Below are 23595 nucleotides of genomic sequence, written 5' to 3' on the forward strand. Positions count from 1 at the left end.
TTTTTTTCAGTCTGCAATTTTAAAATTTTTTTTTATTTATAAAAAGGAAACACTGACTAAACCATAGGATAAGAGGGGTACAACTTCACACAATCCCACCACCAGAACTCTGTATAGCTTTCCTGATAGCTATACCCTGATAGCTTTCCTATTCTTTATCTCTCTGGGAGTATGGGCCCAAAGTCATTGTGGGATGCAGAAAGTGGAAGGTCTGGCTTCTGTAATTGCTTTCCTGCTGAACATGGGTGTTTACAGGCCAATCCATACCCCCAGCCTGTCTCTCTCTTTCCCTAGTGGGGAAGGGCTCTGGGGAAGTGGAGCTATAGGACATATTGGTGGGGTTGTCTGTCCAGGGGGGTCTGGTCGGCATCATGCTAGCATCTGGCACCTGGTGCTTGAAAAGAGATTTAATATACAAAACCAAACAAACAAATTTTTTAGTTGAGTTAGACTTGAGAATTTCAGTTTATTTTCCTTTTCTGTCTTAAAATTTAAGGAGTTACTATCCCCAGTAACCAGCTGTGTGTGTGTGTGTGTGTGTGTGTGTGTGTGTGTGTGTGTGTGTGTTAACTTTAGCCCTTCACCTTCCTGGACATATGAAGCAAGTAAGTAGAAGAAGAAATGAATAAAGTTCTACATTCACTTCTCCCATGGGGCAGCTCTAGTTCCTCTCTGGCTTTCCTCAGAACTGTGTCGAAATTTCTCAGTCTTGGGAATGAATAAAGTAAAAATGGAAATCTAGTACTTTTATTTTGGTATTATTTTCATTATAACAGTATTAGTATATGAAGTTATATGACACTATGTGTGTGTATTAGGTTGAATGAAAAATCCCGCCCCCTTAAGATAAGTCAGTGTCCTGTGAATGTGAACCTTTAGAAATATAATGAACCTTTGAAAATATAATGAAATTAAAGCTTTCAAAATGAGTTCATTCTGGATTGTTTGGGTAGGTCCTGAACCAGTCATAAATATCCTTCTAAGAGAAAAATAGGATAGAGAGAGGAGAAGTCAATGTAAAAATGAAGGCTAGAATAAGAGTCATGGAACCACTCAGAAATTAAAAGAGAAAAATATTCTTCTTTAGAGCCTTTAAGAGGAACAGGACCTTGCCAATAACTTTATTTCAGACTTTGACATCTAGAACTGTGAGAGAATTAATTCTGTTGCTTTAAGTTACCAAATTTGTGGTTAGTATCAGCAGTTAAAAGCAGCCTGGAGAATCGGTGTAGTCAGGGGTACTAGGCAAGTGGTGCATTGGGTTAATCACAAACATTACCATGCATAAGGACCCAGGTTCAAGCCTGCAGGGGGGATGCTTTCTCTCTCTCTATCTCACCCTCCCTTCTCAGTTTCTTCCTGTCCAATCCAGTACAAAACAGAAAAAAAAAAAAAAGAAAGAAAGAGAGAAAGAAAGAAAAAGAGAAAATTGGCCACTAGGAGCAGTGGATTTGCCATGCAGGCACTGAGCCCCAGCATAATCCTGATGGCAGAAAAAAGAAAGAATCAATATAATCAGTATTCAGTCAACATTAATGGTAAATAGTGGGTCATTCACAGACTATTTTGTATCATGCGTTATGCTTATCTGAAAATGAAACATCTTGGAAAACTTAAAACAATATCAAAATCTGGCTATGTTTATAGAGATAATATATTTGGTATCTGAATATGGCTGAGGCATCTGGTTTTGGGACAGCTCCTCTCGGTGTAGTAGTTGCAGGTTAGCAGAGCACTTTGGTGTTCTCTATTGTAATAATCTAAGTATTCTTCTGTGAGTCCCCTCACTTTGCAGTCTTTAAACACAGTTCTTCTAGAGGCTAGAGAAACTTTATCACTTTTTTGGAAGCTTGAGTAGAACTTCTTTCCTATAATTGAGAACCTGTCTACTTAAGAGAGCATCTTAGGGGGAAAGAAGTTTACAAGCAAGAAGAGAAAATTAAGGTAGAGTCTGAAGGGTCTCACTGAGGAGAGTGGGTGGTGGGATGTTGGGATTCTTGAATCCTTGGTTTCTGTGAGTCATGTACACAGCATGCTGATCATGAATCACTTTTTCCTCCAAACAGGGTCTGTAAGTGCCTGATAGCAGCCTATGTTCTGGTATATTCATATCAGTTTCCACAGGCCTCAGATAGAAGGGTCAAGGATGAATTGACAGGATGAGCACCATCCACAATGTGCCTATTTCCTTAGATTCCTTATGACACTATATTACATCTTTATTAAACAAGTACATCAATGTACAAAATCATTAAAGTTTAATGTACTATAAACATCACCTTCTTTCATTTTGAGTCATACTGAAACAAAGGTCCAGAGAGGTTAAGAAAAGTAACTAACATAAATGTAGTTCTCTATTGTTTATACAGATTTCATCTATAAAAGCACTTGGTCCTTAGAACTGCTGTGCATCACTGGCCCATGGGACATTCATTTAGCTCAAAGGAAAGCTGAAAACCCAAGGTTCTGACTATATTTTCTTCTACCACTTTTCAGAACTTTGCAAACTATCTTGATCTGCAAACTTCGTGCCATTGTTCTCTATCAGAGCTGAGAGTAATCATTTGGAAATATCTGTGGAAGTTGGACATTTCCATGAACATTCAAAAATATGATTTTTGTGTTTTGTATATCATTTTGAGGCCAATTTAAGTGTTTTAATGTCCCTTAGAGGTTGAGAAATTTTATGCCATTTTAGTTCCTGAGCCAACTGATCTAGGACATTTTTAGGTACAAAAGGCTCTTATGAAATTCTCACTTGCAAGATAGCTGCAGTTTTATAAACCACAAGATTTAATTTATTTCCAAAGAAATATAGAAGTGAAAGTGATAACTCATATCTTTTGGTGTCAGATGTGAATAGAATTATGAGACTGTGCAATTGTTGGGATACGAGTTATGATCATGTCACTGATTTATCTGCCATGAGCTCTTTCTGCCCTGGAGTTGGGACAGTGCATTAAACAGATTTCTGGGGGGGGACTTTTCTTTTTAAAAAAATGTGATTATGGGGGTTGCAAGGTTGTAGAATTACAGGGTATCGTTCCACACCCACAACCGAAGTTCTGTGTCTCCACCCTGCCACCTCCCCAAAATAACCATAGTTCTCACAAGTATTAGAAAGTTTGCTAGCTTCTGCTTGTTTTTTGTTTGTGTGTTATTTGTTTTTGGCAAGTTCGTGTAAATCAGATCTCTAGATTCCACACATGCATGAAACCATCTGGTAGTTGTCTTTCATATCTTCACTTATTTTGCTAATCATAATCACCTCCAATTCCATCCATTTTGTCCCAAGGGATACAATATCCCATGGAGTATATACCCTATAACTTTTTTTTTTGCCTTCAGGGTTATTGCTGGGGCTCAGTGCCTGCACTACAAACCCACTGCTCCTGGAAGCTATTTTTCCCTTTTGTTGCCCTTGTTGTTTATTGTTGTTGTTGTTATTATTATTGTTGTTATTGCTGTTGTTATTGTTGGATAGTACAGAGCAAAAAGGGGAAGACAGAGAGAAGGATAGACATCTGAGACCTGCTTTACCTCTGCAGGGAGAGGAGCCATGGGCTTCAACTCGGATCCTTCTGTGAATCTTTGTGCTTCCTACCATGTGCACCAAGCACAAGGATTGGAGTAAGGATCCAGTTCCAGCCCCAGTCTCCCTACCTGCAGCGGAGTCGTTTCACAGGCGGTGAAGCAGGTCTGCAGGTGTCTATTGTTCTCTCCCCCTCTCTTCTTTCCATTTCTCTCTGTCCTATCTAACAACGACAACATCAATAACAACAATAATACAACTACAACAGCGATAAAAAACAAGGGCAACAAAAGGGAATTAACTAAATAAGCATAAAAATAAATAAAAATAAAGAGCCAGAGCTGAGCTCTGGTAAAATTTTTTTTTAAAAAAACCTCACCAAATCTCAGATGAGTAGACACATGTGGCACATCAACAAAAAAGGGGTGAGGGAGCAATTCCTGGGACTAAAAAGGCCATACTCAGGAATGGCTGGCACTTGATTGGGAGCTTGGCAGCTGAGGCTCACTACATCCAGGTCTGAGTTAAAGAAACAGTGGAAAGAAAGAAAAAGAAAGTAAGAAAGAAAGAAAGAAAGAAAGCCACCTAAGCCACAGGTGAGTACAGGCACATGTGGCTTGTAGACAGAAAAGGGATAAGTGGGTGATTCCTAGAACTAAAAACTGGTACTCAGAGATACCAGGCAGCAAATTAGATTGCTAGCCAAGACACCACTTCCAGGCCTGCGTTTTAGCAACAAAAAGACTGTTAATAATAATAATAATAAAGATCACCTAAACACCAGTTTACAACTGTGACTTCTCAAATCTTTATTGCTATTGTCCCACATAGGGTAGAATATCAGTAGGGAGAAGGTCACAGAACCAGCCTGGTGATTCAGGATACAAATCTCCCCTCCTCCACCATGATTTATAAACAAGGAAATTGAACACTTAGACATAGTGCCTCCTGCTGGCACAACAATGAAATCCACCCTAAATGAGGAAACAGAAATTAAATTAAAATTATGCTGAGATACCATCTCACACCTGAGAGAATGGCTTACATGGGCAAACCAGGAAAGGACAAGCGCTGGAGAGGTTGTAGAGAAAAGACAACTCTGCTTCACTGCTGGTGGTAATGCAAATTGGTACATAAAATGTTCAAAAATATATTTTTAAATAAAACCACACTATTGATTATTACCTCCCCCTGCTTCTCTTCTGGAATCTTCTTCCAGTGTGGTTTATTGCAGAACAAGAATCATATCACTATAGTTTCTATTTTCTCTGCAAACCTAAGGCTTTCAAAAATATTTGCAACGTTATTTTCTTACTTCTTCATGCTCTATATCTAGTCACTTAATGTATAGATCAACATCCTTTTAGAATAGTAATACTGAGGAAAATCCCTTTCCTACTTGAGATCTGAGGATGTAAGAGCTGGATCAAATTATCTCCCTTGTTTTATTCCAAATGTCAGTTTTTAATATGTTGATAGTTTATATTTTTGAACATTTTCTTGGTTCCTTAAAGAGTGAGTTTTCCTTCTATAATCTGATATTTTCATTGTTAGAAGGGAAGACGAAAGGAACAAAAACTTCCTTTTCTCACTTTCTTTAGGCTCACCTTTTTGATTATAGACATCTAGCACTTACTAGGCAAATTCATGGTTAATAAATTTTTGTGGGAGTCAGGTGGTAGCGCAATGGGTTAAGTGCATGTGGCGCAAAGCACAAGCACCGGCGTAAGAATCCAGGTTTGAGCCCCAGGCTCCCCACCTGCAGGGGAGTCGCTTCACAGGTGGTGAGGCAGGTCTGTAGGTGTCTGTCTTTCTCTCCCCCTCTCTGTCTTCTCCTCCTCTCTCCATTTTTCTCTGTCCCATCCAACAACAACAACAACAGCAATGGAAGCAATAACAATAACTTCAACTATCATAAAACAACCAGGGCAACAAAAGGGGAAAATAAATAAATAAATAAATTTTTGTGCTTTTTATGGTTGATTTTTATGTTAATACTTTGTTATGTCATTACTGAACTTTACCAACCCTTACTGAATTTTTCAGATATTTTTAGGAAGTGACAGAGAGAGGGAGGGATACCACAGCACAGAGGACTCCTCTAGTGTCATAGTACTTCCATGTGGTGTACTGGGGCTTGAACTTGGGCTGCACACACGATAAGCAGTTGCTCTCCCAGATGAGCTGTCATTAACCCCAGTACTTTAATACTTTTAAGTCAGACCTCAGATATTTCTTAAGAAAAAAATATATGGGATGGACAGGTAGCATAATGGTTCTGCAAAAGACTTTCATGCCTGAAGCTCTGAAGTCCCAGGTTCAATCCCCAACACTACCATAAGAGAAAACTTATGGTACTTATGAAAAAAAAAAAACACAGAGATAAACATATACACAAAGACATAAAATTAATTCTAATATGTCCTGTCTTTTTTTCTTGAATTCATTTATTCTTTTAATGAATTACTTCCTTCACATAGATTCATGGATAGATAATTATTTTTGAACTGAACACACACACACACACACACACATATATATGGAGAGAGAGAATTTCCTTGGCATATTCAATTTGTGATTTCCTGTGGAAGCATCAGGAGTTTAGAGACATTAATAACTTACAGCTAGAAAAGAGCACTGTAGAAAGTTGACCCTTAATTGGACTTCATTCTTAGTCACTGTTTTCACAGTCACCAAATGTCAGGAAATTGTGAGGAGCCTCACAAAGCACCCTGCATTCCTGATGCTATGGCCTATCTACATAATCATTGTTTTGCCTGAAAGATCCCCACCCATTCCATTCCTTTGATCTATCTTCTTTCTACCCTCGAGACCCTCCCTGCCTGCAGGGTAATATTAATCCTACCAGTTAAAACCCTTGCAACAGTTGCTAAGGAAGTTTCTACCTTCCCAGCCCTTTTTGCCTTTCTCCGCCCTTTCCTAGCAATTTCCATTTCTGACTTGCCACTTCCGGGTCTGCCCTTTAAAAAGCCTGGGCTCTCTGATCAATAAATACATTGCATTGCCTTGCACCATGTGTTTGGTTCTTGAGTCATCTCCCTCGAGTCGCTGAGTAGCAACCCAGGCTGGCTTTGGTTGCGTTCTCTCCAACTCAGAGAGTATGCGCCCAGGAAGAGGCACCCTGACGCTAGCCTGGCAACCAAATATCCACATTCAGTGCAGGTTGAGATCACACATCAGCTTAAACATGAAGATATGCCAGGATAGCCTGAGGGTGCTTCTTCCTGAGCTAGTGCTCTCTGGGTTGGAGAGAACTCAACTGGAGCCGATCTAGTCTGCTACGTGGGAGAGGGATCAGGAACTCGTGCAGCACTAACTTTGCAGGAGATACACTCTGGAACTCTCGGAGCCAGAAAGCAATTTCCAAGTGTGTTTAATCAGAAGAGCAGCTGTTTTATACTCTCCAAGTAGGGTGGAAACAGGATGTGACATAGAGAGGGTGGAGCGAAAAGTGGTGGAAGATCAGGGTGTGACAAGGAGAGGGGGCGGAGCAGGTGAGAATTTTACCACTAAACCACTAATGCCCTGGAGGGAGTGTGGTGCTTTATGTAAATGTAAGAGTGATTTAAGTAGGTGCTTTGAATGGGATCAAACCAATCCCTATATAGGCATACCAGTGCTTGGTTAAGCAGAAGCCAGGGGGAGCTGGCATACTGCCCAACAAAGATATATCCTGAAACCAGGTAGATGCTGTAATAGAAGACAAAAACTGATGGCTTCAATGGAAAAACTGTTTTATCAGTGCTACATTAGCATTAAAGATGATTGAGTTTTTCTAGTCATCCTTAGAGTTTTTAAATTTTCCTGCAGTCAAGACTACTATTTGGTTTCCAAACACAATACAAATTTAGGGGATGGGTGATGGCACTCCAGGTTGAACACACACATTCCCATGTGCAAGAAGCTGAGTTCAAACCTGAGTCTCCGACTGTATGGGGGAAGCTTCATGAGTGGCAAAGCAGTGGTGCAAATGTCTCTCTGTCTACCCCACCCCCTCTGAATTTCTTTCTGTCCTGTCAAATAAAAAGGAAAGAAAAAAAAAAAGAGAAGTAGTAGTAGTAAGAGGAAGAGGAGAAGGAGAAGAAAAATGAATGGCCACAGGTAGCAGTGGATTTGTCCTGCAGGTACCAAAGCCTGGTGGCCATAAAAAGGGGTCAAAGCTTATTGGAGGTCATAACTCCATCCCTTCAATACCAAGTCCAGTTCCTGGAATAAAGGAGATGCTTAGTGTGTTTAAATATGAATAAGGATATTCATATCACAGCCTCAACCTCATGTTGTCTCCCTTATATAACACATGGAGGCACTGAAAGATGATAAACCTCCAGATTCCAAGTAAGGACTCTTGCTACATCTTAAAGACAACCTATTTTTTTATTTACTACTTTTAAAATTTCTGCTTTTCTAGGGTATGAGGAAGACAAATTTCTTCATCTCTGATGTGACTTCTGTGATAATGCCTGGAGGAAGAGTGAAGTGGTTGGAACAGTCATTTTAGTTTTTGGAATTAATTCCAGAGTATTAAAGGCTGTTCTTGCTTGCTCTGTATTTGGTTTACTCAACACCAGTTGACTTTTGCCATTTCTTAAGAGGTTTTAAGCAAGTGAGTCACCATGAGAAAGCTGCATGAAGAGATTAGTTGTAGAATCAGGGGTAGGAGTTTGCTATGTCTTTACCGATTAACAGGATTTTATTTTATCCCACATCCTACCTTTTTCTTCCATTGCTAGACACACACACACAAAAATCCCCTGGTCTGCAGCAGAGAACACTGTATGTCAGGGGTTCTAGCCCTCAGTGACAATGCTGGCTTGAAATTTCACCCGCACTGTGAAATTGCAGGCAAACTGAATTTTTCAGCAGACCCAAAGTGATGACTAGTATATGCCAAGAAAAAGAATGAAAACATAAATAGACTCAAACTTTTCACTTTTATTCTTGCCTAAAATATGGCAAATATTACATATAATTTAATGGAATTAAGCTGCTTAAAATATAATTGTGACAGTTCAAAAGACCTATCATGAATAAGAAAGGGGGGCAGGAGTCAGTAAATAAAAAACAAAATAAATGAAAATACAAAAAAATCTCAACTCTGAGACCTCACAGTCATTCCCTTTCCCATGTAGAAGGTCCTAGAGAAACAATGCTGAGCTGAAGCTCCAGAGTAAAAGGTGATTACGGTACTGAGAACACATATCCAATTCACAGAAGAAAATCTATGTCCAGACAGGTTAGCCAGGGCTAAGATGCATCTTGGTCTCCTGTGCTCCAGTGAGGTCTCAGGAAACAGAGGCTTTCAGGACACGGAGGCCACTACCTAAGTCCAGCTGTGCTATATTTGTCTGTGTCCTAGCCTTCATGTCAGTTTAAAATTGGGTACTCTCTTTGTCTGTTGTGTTCAGTTGCAAGTACTCCAGAGTGCCTTTTTTATAGCTGGGGACACGTGCTGGTTTTCGATTTCTTATCCCAGCAGCCTGTCTTTTCTGTAAAGAGTTGGCAAGCATGTCTGAAAATTCAGCTTGCAAACGTTGTTGATTCTCCCTGGAAAGAGAATGAGGAGGGGAAATGAATGTTTCAGTAATTCATACAGAACATTCCTTCACTCCAGAATAATCATTTTAGTTCACTAAACACTTGTTGAAAGCTTACTCCATATTAAATGCAGGAATTCTACAAAGTGCTCCTTGCCTTTAATGAGCTTAAGAGACTGTGACCCTTGCTCAGTGCAGTTGTAGAAAAAAAAAACAACAATGAATTTCAAGCAGAAAATTATTATATTTCAAGTTCAAAGTAAAACAACCAGCTTCTAGAATGTAGAGGTTCTGTTAGGTTTTATATCCTACCATAAGGAAGGAGTGTAGTCTTGAGGATATAAGACCCCTGTCATGTATTCTGAAAACTTGGTTTGCTTCACACATGCATAAAAGTGTGGATTTTATTTGAAGGCTTAAGATGGATACAGGGGTTGAAATGCTCTTGGGAAACATTTAGGATGGGACCAGTTCCTCTGAACCCAGAAAATGTCTGAGTGGCTTTAGCATCTCTTCAGGCTTGACATCTGTCTGGGTCCAGCATCTAGGAGTCCAGAAGATTGGGTTTCTCAGGTCAGGGGTGGTGGCTCACCCAGTATGACACACATGTTACCATGCATGAGGATCTGGGTTCAGGCCCCCGGTACCCATCTGTAGGTGTGAAGCTTCACAAGTGGTGAAGCAGTGCTGCAAGTATATATATTTTTCTGTGTCTTTCTCTCTATATATTTCTCTTTCTCTCTCCCCCCACCCCATTTCTCTTTCATCCTCTATAAAATTGAGTGATCAGGCACTGGGTAGTGGCACACCTGGTAGAGTGCACATATTACAATGCATAAGAATTTGGGTTTAAGCTCCTCGTTCCCCACCTGCAAAAGCTTCCCAAGTGGTGAAGCAGTGCTGCAAGTCTTTCCCTTTTTTTCTATGTCTTTTTCACCCCTCCCCCTTTAGATTTCTTTGTCTCTGTCAAATAAATAAATAAATAATACATCATCACTGAGAACAGTGGAATAATGCAGGCATTGAACCCCAGTGTTAACCCTCATGTCAAAAGCACTCATATATGGAATCTAGAGATATGATTAACATGAACTTGCCCAAAACAAAACAAACTGTCTAAGACTTTTAAGAGCTCTGGTGGTTATCTTTGAGAGATAGAAGGGTGGGGATACAGAACATTGGTGGTGGGTATGGTGTGAAACTATATATTGTAATCTTACAATCTTGTAACATACTATTAATAACAAATAAAAAATTAAAACAACAGCAAAATAAAGGTGGGATTAATGGTAGGAACCAATGTGCATTTAGATGGCTGTTCAAGTCACATTTAGGAGAACTGAAACCAGGTAGTCCTAAACTTTCTATTCCTCACCTCAGAGAGAATATAAACTCCATGTGATGACTCAGAAGCAAAAAATTCTTGCCACTGGCAAGGCATTTGTCAATAATCACACTGGCTTGTAGGTAGCACAATTTCCAAAGCCAAGTCCCCATTATAGGTTACTCCCCACCACACATGGCAACTTACACAGTAGGAGGGGTCGGTAGGTTGTACTCCTGGTCCTTCACTCCAGTCAGCCAGTAGGTGGTCTCAGTTCCTCTTCCCTAGTGATACAAGAAAGTGTGAGTGTGGAATGAGACAAATCAGTCACTGCTAGCCCTCAGTTCATACAAATATGGTTCCAAGAGATACTGCTTCCCATGTTGCGTACATTTCTGCACAGCACACATTCCAGATAGGATCTACACTGTCACTAGGCAGATCTTTGTTTCCAAGTGTTTTTTTTTTTTAAAAATAAGACTGTTGTTAATCACCAGATAAATTTTTTTCTTCCCTAACACATTTCAAAAGATCACTATAGCAACATCACAAGAATACTAAATTATAAAGGGAGAAATAGTGGCTGGGAGGTGATGTAGCAGTAGAGTTCTAGACTTACAAGCATGAGATTCTGGGTTCAGTCCCCAGCATCACATATGCCTGAGTGCTGCTCGGGGATCTCTCTTTCCCTTTTTTCTCTGTCTCTGTTTCATGAAATAAATCTTTAAACTTAGATGAAATGGGAAAACAGTCATTTACAATCTTGCTGAACTGATAAATTCAACCTATTTTAATTGTCCACACTTTTCTCTTTTTTCTTTATAATTTTTATTAGTGAAACAATAGTGGTTTACAAGACTATCAGATAATAGGGGTATTGTCCTGTACCACACCCACCACTAAAACTGTTTCTCTATTTCTTTTTGCTGCAGAGATTTCCTACAAAACTTTTGTCACATGCTTCCCTACCTTGTGTATACTTAACAAACATGGCACACATATTCTCATTAAGTAGTGTTTATTGGATCCGTCTGGAAAGTATATAATGAATGGAAACTTATTGAAAACCTTATTTATGGATAGTTTGGATTTGAAAGGGAAACTGAATGGTTACATATTAAAAAATCACTCCGTTTTTTTGTGTGTGTTGTTTTGTTTTTTATTTTTTTATTTTAGTATTATTAGTATTTTTTGCCTCCAGGGTTATTGCTGGGGCTCGGTGCCTGCACTATGAATCCACTGCTCCTGGAGGCAATTTTCCCCCTTGTTGCCCTTGTTGTTTATCCTTGTCATTGTTGTTGTTATTATTATTGTTGTCTTTGCTGTCATTGTTGTTGGCTAGGACAGAGAGAAATTGAGAGAGGAGAGGAAGACAGACACCTGCAGACCTACTTCACCACTTGTGAAGCAACCTCGCAGCAGGTGGGGGGGCTGGGACTCAAACCGGGATCCCTGTGCTGGTCCTTGCACTTCGTGCCATGTAGGCTTAACCCACTGCGCTACTGCCCGACCCTCTTGTTTTGTTTTTTAAACGAGTGGCTCACCAACTATTCAGACTACAGTACTTCATAAACCACTTGTATTTGGAGGAAGAAATTCTGTGCAGAAAATGTATTTATGGAGACTGGAAAGTGAGTATGTTGTTAGGGTACTAACACTCCCAAGTCACATCCACAGCATAACAACCAGAAGCTCTATTGCTGCTGGAGACAAACTGTTTTATTGCTGTGTTATGCTATGTTATTTTTCACCAGGATTGTTTCTGAGACTTGGTTCCACATTCACTCCACTACTCCTAGTGGCCATTTTAGAAAATATAGGCTGGGCCTGACATCTTACATGCAGGTGTATACAAGTCATTGTCTGGGGAGATGATGTCATGGCTGGCAAAAGGACCAGAAAGCTGGATCAGGGAAGAGAGTAGCTCCCAAATATGGGGAAGGGAATAATAATAAATATTGGAATAATAATAAATATTGTTGACTGTAAACTCCATCGATTTGATGTGATCTGGGTCCCATATTCAGCTTAGGAGCCTATATGACCTCTGCATCCCTGTAGATCTGAGCTCACATTCTGTGGTCATGAGTAGGAACATTCCAAGCTGCCCCAATATCAGAACCCATCTTCCTCAGGTGGAACATATGTTGTCCAGCCTCCCTTTCAGAAATGTGGGGAAAACTGGGTAAAGGGATTTGTTGCATGGTGAAGGACAGACCTGGATTTTTAGTGAACTTAATGTAATACATATAGATAATGATTTATAATGATGTACACCTGAAACATGTTATGATGTGTTACCTCAATAAAAATATATAAGTGTGACAAATATGTTAAGTGTGATATATGTGTGTATAATATATATGCATACATATATATCCACATGTATAGTATATAGTATATTAAAACAGAGGGGTTTTTTTGTTTGTCTGTTTTTTACCAGAACACTGCTCAGCTCTGGCTTATAGTATATTAAAACAATGAACTACCTATTCCTTATCTACTTCACAGATAGTTTAATTTAGTGGTAGTCCTGGTGGAGAATTCAGCTATCTGACTAGATGATACTGAGACAGAAATCTAGGATTTTACTTTAGAGATTTATTAGGTCCAGAGCTTGAACAGGAAAGGGGTTAAGCAACCGTTAAGAGAGGTGGCTTTAGGGGGTCGGGCAGTAGTGCAGCGGGTTAAGAGCACATGGCATGAAACACAAAGATCCGCAGAAGGATCCTGCTTTGAGCTCCCCACCTGCAGAGGGGTTGCTTCATGGGTGGTGAAGCAGGTCTGCAGGTGCCTATCTTTCTCCCCCCCCTCTGTCTCCCCTCCTCTCTCTGTTTCTCTATGTCCTATCCAACAACAACAGCAATGACAACGATAATAATGACAACAACAAGGGTAACAAGAAGGGCAACAAAATGGAAAAAAGTGGCCTCCAGAAGCAGAGAATTCATAGTGCATGCACTACGAATACCCAGCAATAACCCTGGAGGCAAAATAAATAAATAAGTAAATTTAAAAAAAGAGAGAGGTGGCTTTAGAGGGCTATAACATCTTTCAGTAAGAGAAATAAAAATTTGTGAGGAGGGGCCAGGTGGTGGCACACCTGGTTAAGTGCTCACATTACAGTGTGCAAAGACCTAGGTTCAAGCCCTTGGTCCCCACCTGCAGGGGGAACGCTTCATGAGTGGTGAAGCAACATTGCAGGTGTCTCTCTGTATCTTTCCCTCTCTGTCTCCCATTCCCCTCTCAATTTCTCTCCATCTCTATCCAATAATAAAAATAAATAAAAAGATGGGAGAAAAAGTTTGTGAGGAGACAGGGCTTTGATCTAAGTTAGATAAGACCTGAACCAGGCTACAGCTTGTGAGTTGGGAGGAGAAACCAAGTACAAAACTTGAACCCATGTGCAGTAAATACATGGTGACAGCATTTTATACCACAGTGGTCATAATTCAAAATGTTAACAGGGCTCTTTGGAGTAAAGGAAAGATCTGGGTTCATATTCTTCACAAGTAGTTCCTTCCACTACAGACAGTAGGTGGTCATGATAAGGAACACAGAAGGAGATTTAAAAAAAAATTTTTTTTTAATGTATTTACTATTTACTGGATAGAGTCAGAAATTGAAAGGTGGGGTGGGTAGATAGAGAAACAGACAGACAGACCAAGACCTGCATCTCTGCTTTACCACTTGTGAAGCTTTCTCCCTGCAGATGGAGACTGGGGACTTTAACATGGGTCCTTATAACATTATAGCATTATAACACATGTACTCAACCAGGTGTACCACCACCTCTGGCCCCTAGGAGTTTCTTCATTTTCATACTTAACATCACCATCACTACAAGTCCATTTTCAAAGGAAGTAGCCCACATGTGTCTGTGAGTGTTTTTCTGGCCATTGCCTCTGTGGATTCTTACCTTTAAGTATGTTTCTCCTCTTACTTCATACAGGAACTGACATTCAGTTCTCTTCAGGATGGCTATTGTAGAACCACTCACATGGATTCTCAAGGCTGGAAATGAGAAGCAGATCAATGAAAAATCTCACTTGTTTTGAAATCTCCTAGACAACCTCATTTATGTTGAGGAGGTCACTGAGAGGAAGTAACTGGCAGTTGACAGGTAAGCTGACTTCAGGCAATTGGAAGTTTCTTCCTCCTTCCTCTGTCCTTGAGATATATATTCTGCTCAGTGGTCCCACGGTGGGAGCCATTTTCAAGCACATAGCCTGTTGAGATCATCTGAATGGTGTGCCTAACCAGACCCAGTTAAGGCCTCTGTATAAGCTTTTAAAAAGTTTAATTTTTTAAGGAACATTATTTATTTACTTTTAAAAAAATTTTTTAAATATTTTTTTAATTTTATTTATTTATTCCCTTTTGTTGCCCTTGTTGTTTTTTATTGTTGTAGTTATTATTGCTGTTGTTGTTGTTGGATAGGACAGAGAGAAATGGAGAGAGCAGGGGAAGATAGAGAGGAGGAGAGAAAGATAGACACCTGCAGACCTGCTTCACCGCCTGTGAAGCGACTCCCCTGCAGGTGGGGAGCCGGGGTTCGAACCAGGATCCTTATGCCGGTCCTTGTGCTTTGCGCCACCTGCGCTTAACCCGCTGTGCTACAACCCGACTCCCTATTTATTTACTTTTATGGGCGTGGGGAGAGAGATGCTTCGAGACGAGACACACTGTTCAGCTCTGGCTTATGACAGTCCCAGGAACTGAACTTGGGAACTCTGGGGCTTCAGGCATGTAGATACTGTGCTCTTAATACATTGAACCCCTTCTCCACACACTTCTTATACTTTTAAGATGATAAGGTGAGTGTGGAAGTTTGTCTTTTGGTTGCTCACGACAAGCCTGTTAAGTTTCCTTTTTATTAAATCTGCCACCTACTAATCTGAAATGAAGTGATTCATTTTTTAAAAAAAGTCTCCCTTATCCTTCCATGTATAAGGTCTTAGATTAGGACTTCACCCAGGGAATTCTTTAAGTTGCAAACTAATGATTTGTTTCTCCTTGAATCAAAAATTTATTTGGAATCGACCAAGTGGACATGGGGGCTAAGGAACCATACTGGGGTACAGTATTCTGCAGTGGAATAGCATAATGCCAGAGATGATGATCGTAGTGTGGAAGCGCTCGCGCCCCATGAGGAGCTGGCCAGTCTTGCAATGATGTTATTCCTCGTGCCCACCTTTGCTGCAGTTTTTATGAGATGTTCGTGAAATGACAGAGTGCGATCGAGAGTAACGCCAAGATAGACTGGCTGGGCTTCATGCTGGATTCTTGTATTGCCAAGCTGCACATTAAGCTCACGCGAGGCCGAGGCCTGGTGTAGATGGAAAACAGATGATACCGTTTTTGCAGTGCTAGGGATTAGTCGCCATTGTTTACAGTAATCAGATATCAGAGACATGTCTTTCGTGAGTGTTTCCTCGAGGATGTCGAACTTGGATGCCTGAGTTGCACAGCAGATGTCATCGGTGTAGATGAACTTCCTTGAAGAAGTTTCTGGGAGGTCATTGATGTAAATATTAAATAGCGTAGGAGCCAGAACAGAGCCCTGGGGGAGGCCACTTGAGACAAGTCTCCATCTGCTAGACTTGTCACCCAGATGCACCCGGAATCTTCTGTTTTGGAGAAGAAACGATATAGTGTTGGTCACCCATGGAGGCAGGCATCTTGAGATCTTGACTAGGAGACCACGGTGCCAGACCGTGTCATAGGCTGCTGTGAGATCAACAAAGACAGCACCCGTCTTTAACTTCTTCTGGAATCCATTTTCAACGTAAGTTGAGAGGGCCAGGGCTTGTTCGCAGGTGGAAACCAGCTTGGGCGGGTGATAGGAATTTCTCTGTAAGATGAGAAATACGTGACAAAAGCAGCCTCTCAAGGAGTTTGTAACACACGGAGAGGAGAGAAATTGGTCTATAGCTGGCGGCCAGTGTTGGGTCTTTCTTTGGTTTCAAAACTGCTATAATCTTCGCATGACGCCAAACTTTGGGCATAGACTCAGATTACAAGATGTGGGACAGGAATGAAGCGAGCCACTTCTTTGCCACGGGACCCAGGTTAAGAATGAGTTCTGGTCCATAACACCCAACCAAAAAGAGGTCTGTACTCCTATGTTCATAGCAGCATAATTCATAATAGCTAAAACCTGGAAGCAACCCAGGTGCCCAACACCAGATGAGTGGCTGAGAAAGCTGTGGTATATATACACAATGGAATACCATGCAGCTATCAAGAACAATGAACCCACCTTCTCTGACCCATCTTGGACAGAGCTAGAAGGAATTATGTTAAGTGAACTAAGTCAGAAAGATAAAGATGAGTATGGGATGATCCCACTCATCAACAGAAGCTGACTAAGAAGATCTGAAAGGGAAACTAAAAGCAGGACCTGATCAAATTGTAAGTAGGGCACCAAAGTAAAAACCCAGTGGTGAGGGGTAGGCATGTAGCTTCCTGGGCCAGTGGGGGGTGGGAGTGGGCGGGAGGGATGGGTCACAGTCCTTTGGTGGTGGGAATGGTGTTTATGTACACTCCTAGCAAAATGTAGACATATAAATCAGTAGCTAATTAATATGAGAGGGGGAAATCAATTGTATGTCTCAAAGTTTCTCAAAAGACAAACTGAATCTTTTTAATATATAGGCTATGTATTTGATATGCGGACTCTCTCAAAAGCCTAGACCAAGTAGATTAGAAGCTTCCAATAGCACAGCTATATACAAGATACTGGGTACTGTCCAGCAAGCCATAACAAAGGGACTTTTCAAAGTTAACCCAATTAACAAATAATGTGATGATAATATTAACTATTGATTGTCTTTTTGAACCCTAAGACAGCAGGAACCTCACATCTTCACTATAGAGCCCCTACTTCCCCCAGTCCTGGAACCCTTGGATAGGGCCCACTTTCCCGTATGCATCTCCCAATCCAAACCAAATAACATTGCATCTGCCGATCACAACCTAACCAAAGCAACGACTGCTACCTCAACATGCTTCACCTCAGAATGTATCCAGAGACTTCATGTGTGGAATGACAACCCTTCAGCTTCATTACTCGGGTGAGACCTTTCCTTTAATAGTACACTCTAATTTCATCTCAGGTAGTTCACTTTCTAACAAAGTCCCATAACCTAGATATACACCAGTTTCTATGAGAGAGAGCTCATGTGCACACGTATCCATAAACTACTGCAAAATATATACCTGAAAGCAGGACTACACTAGAGTTTGCAGTGAGTACCTCCCTAACACTTCCTCTCCACTATTCCAAGCTTGGGATCCATGATTGCTCAACAAATTGTTTGGCTTCATATGTTAACTCTCTTTTCAATCACCAGGTTCCAGATGCCACCAGGATGCTGGCTAGGCTTCCCTGGATTGAAGACCCCACCAATGTGTCCTGGAGCTCAGCTTCCCCAGAGTCACACCCTACTAGGGAAAGAGAGAGGCAGACTGGGGGTATGGACCGACCAGTCAACGCCCATGTTCAGCGGGGAAGCAATTACAGAAGCCAGACCTTCTACCTTCTGCAATCCTCAACGACCCTGGGTCCATGCTCCCAGAGGGATAGAGAATGGGAAAGCTACCATGGGAGGGGGTGGGTTATGGGGATTGGGTGTTGGGAATTGTGTGGAGTTGTACCCCTCCTACCTTATGCTTTTGTTCACTAATCCTTTCTTAAATAAAAAATTAAAAAAAAAAAAAAAGAATGAGTTCTGGGGTGATGTTATCATAGTCAGCAGCTATTCCCGGTTTAACCCTCTTCAAAGCGTCTTCCAGTTCAGACAGTGTAAAGGGAGAGAGTTTTGGAGATGGACAAGATAACCGGAAGTGGGATGCCCACTCATGGGAAATTTCTCTTTTCCAGACTGGGTCGATCTTAGCACGTCCAACTTGAGTTAGATGACTGGCCACTGAGTTTGGAGATACGGGAGGATGGGAGACGGGAGGGGGTTGGCTACCGGCACCCAGTCTGTGAAGAAGCTTCCAGGCCTTCCTGCTTGAGTGGGTGAAGTTCAGACTTTCCGTGAGTTGTTGCCAGCGGGCTTGGCGTGCTGCATCCAGGGTCGATTCCAAATTATATTCCTCCATGAGGATAATTTCTGGAACCATCCGTTCCACCCCAGTTCCATGGCGGCCAGTTCTTAGCAACATCGCCCCGCCTGATATTTGTCGAGATGCGGCATCATCTAAGTTCATTTCCCACGTCTACGCTCGACCGGACCTGCCAATATACGCGGATATCTTTGCCCACCCTGTCCAACGCTTGACGTCTCGTCACCCAATCTGGTCCCCTATGCCTACACTGAACTTCTCTGTTCCAGTCTCTTGGAAACAGAGTTGGCAGTCAGCTGAGGTAAAGAACAAACACCTCATCACAGACCCCTGCAAGCATCAATCCAGCTTTGACCTAGCTCATTATGATTGGGCCCTCCTCAATCGCTATCGAACAGGCCATGGCCGGTGTGCCGCTATGTTCCATCGCTGGGGAGCCAGAGACGACCCAAACTGCCCCTGCAGCTACAGACAGACTATGACCCACATAGTCAACGACTGCCACCTCTCCAGATTCAAAGGAGGTCTCAAAACTTTACATCAGGCTCAACCTGACGCTGTTGACTGGCTACGGAAGAAGGGCAAACGCTAGAAGAAGAAACATTTATTTAAGATGTTCTTGACAACTTAGATAGTTTAGTTTAAGGACACTTAAAAATTCATCAAAAATGCATCATGAGGAGCTGGGGGGTGGCACACCTGGTTGAGTGTACATGTTACAGTGTGTAAAGGCCTGGGTTCAAGCTTCTGCAGGGGGAAAGCTTCACAAATGGTGAAGCAGGGCTGCACATGTCTCTCTGTTTATCTCCCTCGCTGCCTTCCCCTTCCCTCTCTATTTCTGGCTATCTCTATCCAATAAATAATTAAAGCTAATTTAAAAAAAGATACATTTACAAAAAAATCATCAGTGAGATAAATGTTATTACATGATAGAAGAAAAAGGAGCTGGCAATATTTGCTTTGCTCCTGAGTGAGAGTATGCCTCAGGTGTGCTCCACAGAATCTCACTCTTTTTCAGAGTGGCCTCAGTTTTGGACTTAGCTAGCAGTGCTATGGTTGCAAGGTAGAGGTTGGTTTTGGGTCCCTCTGTAAATGTTCCAATAAGTAGCTTAAGTATCAACAGCAAGGTGACAACTTGGGTGAGAGTTTATAGTGTCTTCATTTTCTCAAAAATAACCTTCCTGTGACAATGTTATTAACCTTTCTGACAAATCAGTAGTGAGGATGTTCCCACTCATGAGGTCTACTGCTGTTCCACTTAGTGTCACAGATCACATCAACAGTAAGTATAACAACCCCAAAATATATGCCTACCATGGATCATAGGCTTACTAAATACTTAGCACACATCATCTCTAATCCTTCCAAAAACCATTTGAGCAAGGTTGGTATCCATCTTCAACTTAAATTTCTGATTTTCTTCCTTCCTTCCTTCCTTCCTTCCTTCCTTCCTTCCTTCCTTCCTTCCTTCCTTCCTTCCTTCCTTCCTTCCTTTCCTTCCTTCCTTCCTTCCTTCCTTCCTTTCTTTCTTCTTGTAGAGAAATAGAGAGAGGAAGGGAAGACAGAAAAGGGGAGAGAAAGACACCTGCATACCTGCTTCACCATCTGTGAAGCGACTCCCCTGCAGGTGGGGATCCAGGGGCTCGAACTGGGATCCTTACGCCAGTCCTTGCGTTTTGCGCCACGTGTGCTTAACCCGCTGTGCTACCATCCAACTCCCAATTTCTGACTTTCTAATGCCTAGAAAAGTGAGATAACTCCCCCTCCCAATTTATACAATGATTGGGAAAGTTAAGATTTTGGATTTTGGCCCAAGTTGACTCTTTGCTTTTTACCATGATTTTCTAATACAAACTAGTATCCGGTTTTTAGTGGGCTATTAAAATACCATTCCACTACTAGTATTTTTGGAAGTTCCACCTATGCTTACCAGTGTTTTTTTCTTGCTTGCATATATTTTATTACTATCACTCATCAGTATTGAGCATCTACTACACTTAGTGCCTCTAATTTGCCAGGTCAGTTTTGCACATAATGAGTACTTTTGAGAATTGGATCAACACAAGCTCACATTCACAATTTTTCACCTCACTGGCACTTTCTGTCTCCTTTATTATGCATTTCATTCTACAATTCTCTGCTAGAAGATACTTTTTTTTTTTCCACCTCCAAGAACAACAATCTCCCTTCTTACGGAGGCCAGTGGATTCCATTCTTGAGGCTGTGTTGACAGTATCTCCAAATAGGCAATAGCGAGGCATCTTAATCCCCACAACTCCAGCAGCACAGGGTCCTGAAGAAGACAGAAAGCAAGAATGGAAGCATCAGAAATCAGAGTGGAGTGAGGGTAAGTAAGATAGTGGCTCCCCATGACACAATGGTGAATCCTTTATTTTATGGAGAATCATCTGAGGATGTGAGGTATGAATCCTGACTTTTGCTTTCAATGAATGCCTTCAGCAAGGGAAACATCATTATGCAATGCATGCTTTCAGAAAATATTTTGCTCTAGAACAAATCAATATATCTGCACAAGACAAGAAGGCATCCAGGATTCAGACTGCATGCATGGGGAGTACTTTTTAATATTTTAAATGAAACATCCAAGAAAGGATGAAGGCTAACCCACTGCTTACTTACCTGCCAAACCAAAGTTTTGAGCTCTGTAGCTGGAACAGAGTGAGGTCAGAGTGCACTCATGTCTCAGTGCCTCATGTTTTTCCTAGTTTCATTTTAACTACAGTAGCATTTCTGTAGTTGATAGCATGATGATAGAAGAGCCGGAAGACTACACTTGGAATAATATTTCCTGAACACTTTATGTGTCAAGACATAGTGGCAGGATGGGGAAGTCTATGGCATAAGGACATGCTAAATTTTAGAAGCTAAAGATGAACCCAGAAACTGCAAAGTCATATTTCAGATAGAGGTCACAGTTGCATTCCCAGTCAGTGTATTGGATCTCATTCTATTTGAGTTTCTTTATGTAATAGTTTTATCCTGCAAGTATTCTATATTTATGATCATAGGGTGAAGGAATACTGAGTCTTTTCTATGGGAAGCCTAATGCAAAATAATGCAAGACAAACAAAAAAAAAGTCAACTGAATAAAAGTACTAAAAAATATAGACAGGAAAGAGCAATCAAGATCTCTTTCTCCTGTAAACCATTAATCCCCTAATAGAAGAAAAAAAAAATCTCTGTCTTAGGTCTGGTATGTCTAACAAGTCACTTTTCAAAAATGGACTATAAAACTGGGAAGGACCTAGTGGTGGAAAATAGACAGTATGTCTTGCTTTCAACTATTAACATTTAACTACAACCTTTTTGCTTCTTGATAGCATTTATCTGTGCCAGCAGTTACACCTACTCCAACCCAGTGTGGTAGAACATGGGACCTGGGGAGGGGGGGTTAGCTCAGACACTGAATAGGCCACAGACAGAGACTGAGCCAAGCCCCAGAGCTCCATTCTCACTAGCATGGTCATGCTGCCTGTCTCTTGCTGCAGGCATGGTAATTTCAATGGGCCAGAGAAAAGTCAGTGATGCTGCTTCTAGCTAGGGAGATGCCCAGAAATTTCCCTCATGTTATCTATGATATTTGACTATGGGAATGGCTTAAGGTCCTGGCTGTTTCTGGCTATGAAACAGGCATGTGAACAGCACATTTAAACTTCTATTTATAATTACTTTGAGATGCTCACAGGTTCATTACTCAGTCAATATTTACTGTCAGGTTCTGTGTGATACAGGATGACTTTTACAAATGTAGTCACTTTGTCCTTCCCAACAAGCCTGGCATGACCACTTAGATTTTCTGTACTCTGTATTTTCTCTGGGACTTGGAGGGCAGCAAAAGGAGCAGTGGTGAGAAATTATAAAGATATTTAATTTAACACAATTAAAACTATTCAACAGTGAACTTTCAAAATTGTGAGTATTCAGAGAGTCCTGTGATTATTCTAAAAATGTCTCTACTATTATTATCTTAGAGCCTACAAGGATTAATCTAGAGAGTGTGTGAATTCCTCTCCAACTATATTTATCTCTAATACTTATGATTCATGTTCTCAAATCTCTGCCCTCAGCTGGGCATCTTTCATGGTCTTTGAACTGTCCCATTTACCACTAAGGGAGGTTCAAGGATATGAATGTCCTGTTACTATGTGAATTGAAATATCTATATTTTTCTACTATGGATAATCAAATACACTTAGGACAATATAATATTTTAGTGGAACAATGAGAAGTTGGGGATGGGGAGGAGGGGACATGGGAAGACATAAATGAAACAGGAAATATGGTGACTTGAAAAGGCAGTCTGGAACTTCCTTTTTTGTATGTGGTTGCTGTTTATCATTCTAAAAGCTATTGGGTTTATAATGTATAGTAAGATCTCATATTTGGCAGACAGATTCAAGAGTAAACCTCATGTGAAAACTGATCATATTTGAGGACCCTTTGTCCCTTTCTTTTTTAGTTGGCACACAGTGAGATATATATGATTCCCATTATGTTGTAACATTCAACTCCATACCAGAATGCACTCCAATGCGAATCCACACTGGGAGACCAGGAAGATGTTCTAGTTCAAAGGTCCCCATGAAACTGAGAATATCCAAGGCCATTTTGGCAATGTCTATGGCATGCCGATTGCCATTTCTCTTGGGCAAACCACTAGCCACCATGTAGGCATCACCAATAGTTTCTACCTGTGGAAACAGTTTCTCTTTAATGACTTGTCCACTTCAAGAGGCACAAGAAAATTCAACAAAAGTAATTTAACACATATCAAACACAAAAGTTTTTAAGAACTCAACATAATCACAACCCTACACTTTTTTCCCTTTTTCTTTTCTTTCTTTTTTTTTTTCCTTTCTGTTTTTTTTTTTTTTTTTTGCCTCCAGGGTTATCACTAGGGCTTGGTGCTAGCACTATAAATCCACTGCTCCTGGTGGCCATTTTTCCCCCTTTTTTTTATTGAATAGGACAGAGAGAAATTAAGACGGGAGGAAGAGTTAGAAAGGGAGAGAGAAAGACACCTACAGACCTGCTTCACTGCTTGTGAGTTGACCCCTCAGCAGGTGGGGAGCTGGGGACTTGAACTGGGA

General features: G+C 41.0%; 1 protein-coding gene across 4 annotated transcripts in view; it reads right to left on the reverse strand.

Moving 5' to 3' along the window:
• Positions 1-8465: 8465 nt before the first annotated feature.
• Positions 8466-23595, reverse strand: part of GUCY2C (guanylate cyclase 2C) — a 104215-nt gene continuing 89085 nt past the window's right edge. For all 4 annotated transcript variants that reach the window (XM_060194422.1, XM_060194420.1, XM_060194421.1 and 1 more), the window contains 5 exons: positions 23022-23196; positions 20679-20777; positions 14331-14425; positions 10619-10695; positions 8466-9097 (listed from right to left, as the gene is read on the reverse strand). In XM_060194422.1, the coding sequence (XP_060050405.1) occupies positions 8923-9097; positions 10619-10695; positions 14331-14425; positions 20679-20777; positions 23022-23196 (621 nt within the window). In that variant the 3' untranslated portion in view covers positions 8466-8922. The remainder of the gene's footprint in view (positions 9098-10618; positions 10696-14330; positions 14426-20678; positions 20778-23021; positions 23197-23595) is intronic.

The sequence above is a fragment of the Erinaceus europaeus genome, chromosome 7, assembly GCF_950295315.1.
Source record: "Erinaceus europaeus chromosome 7, mEriEur2.1, whole genome shotgun sequence".
Taxonomy (NCBI): domain Eukaryota; kingdom Metazoa; phylum Chordata; class Mammalia; order Eulipotyphla; family Erinaceidae; genus Erinaceus; species Erinaceus europaeus.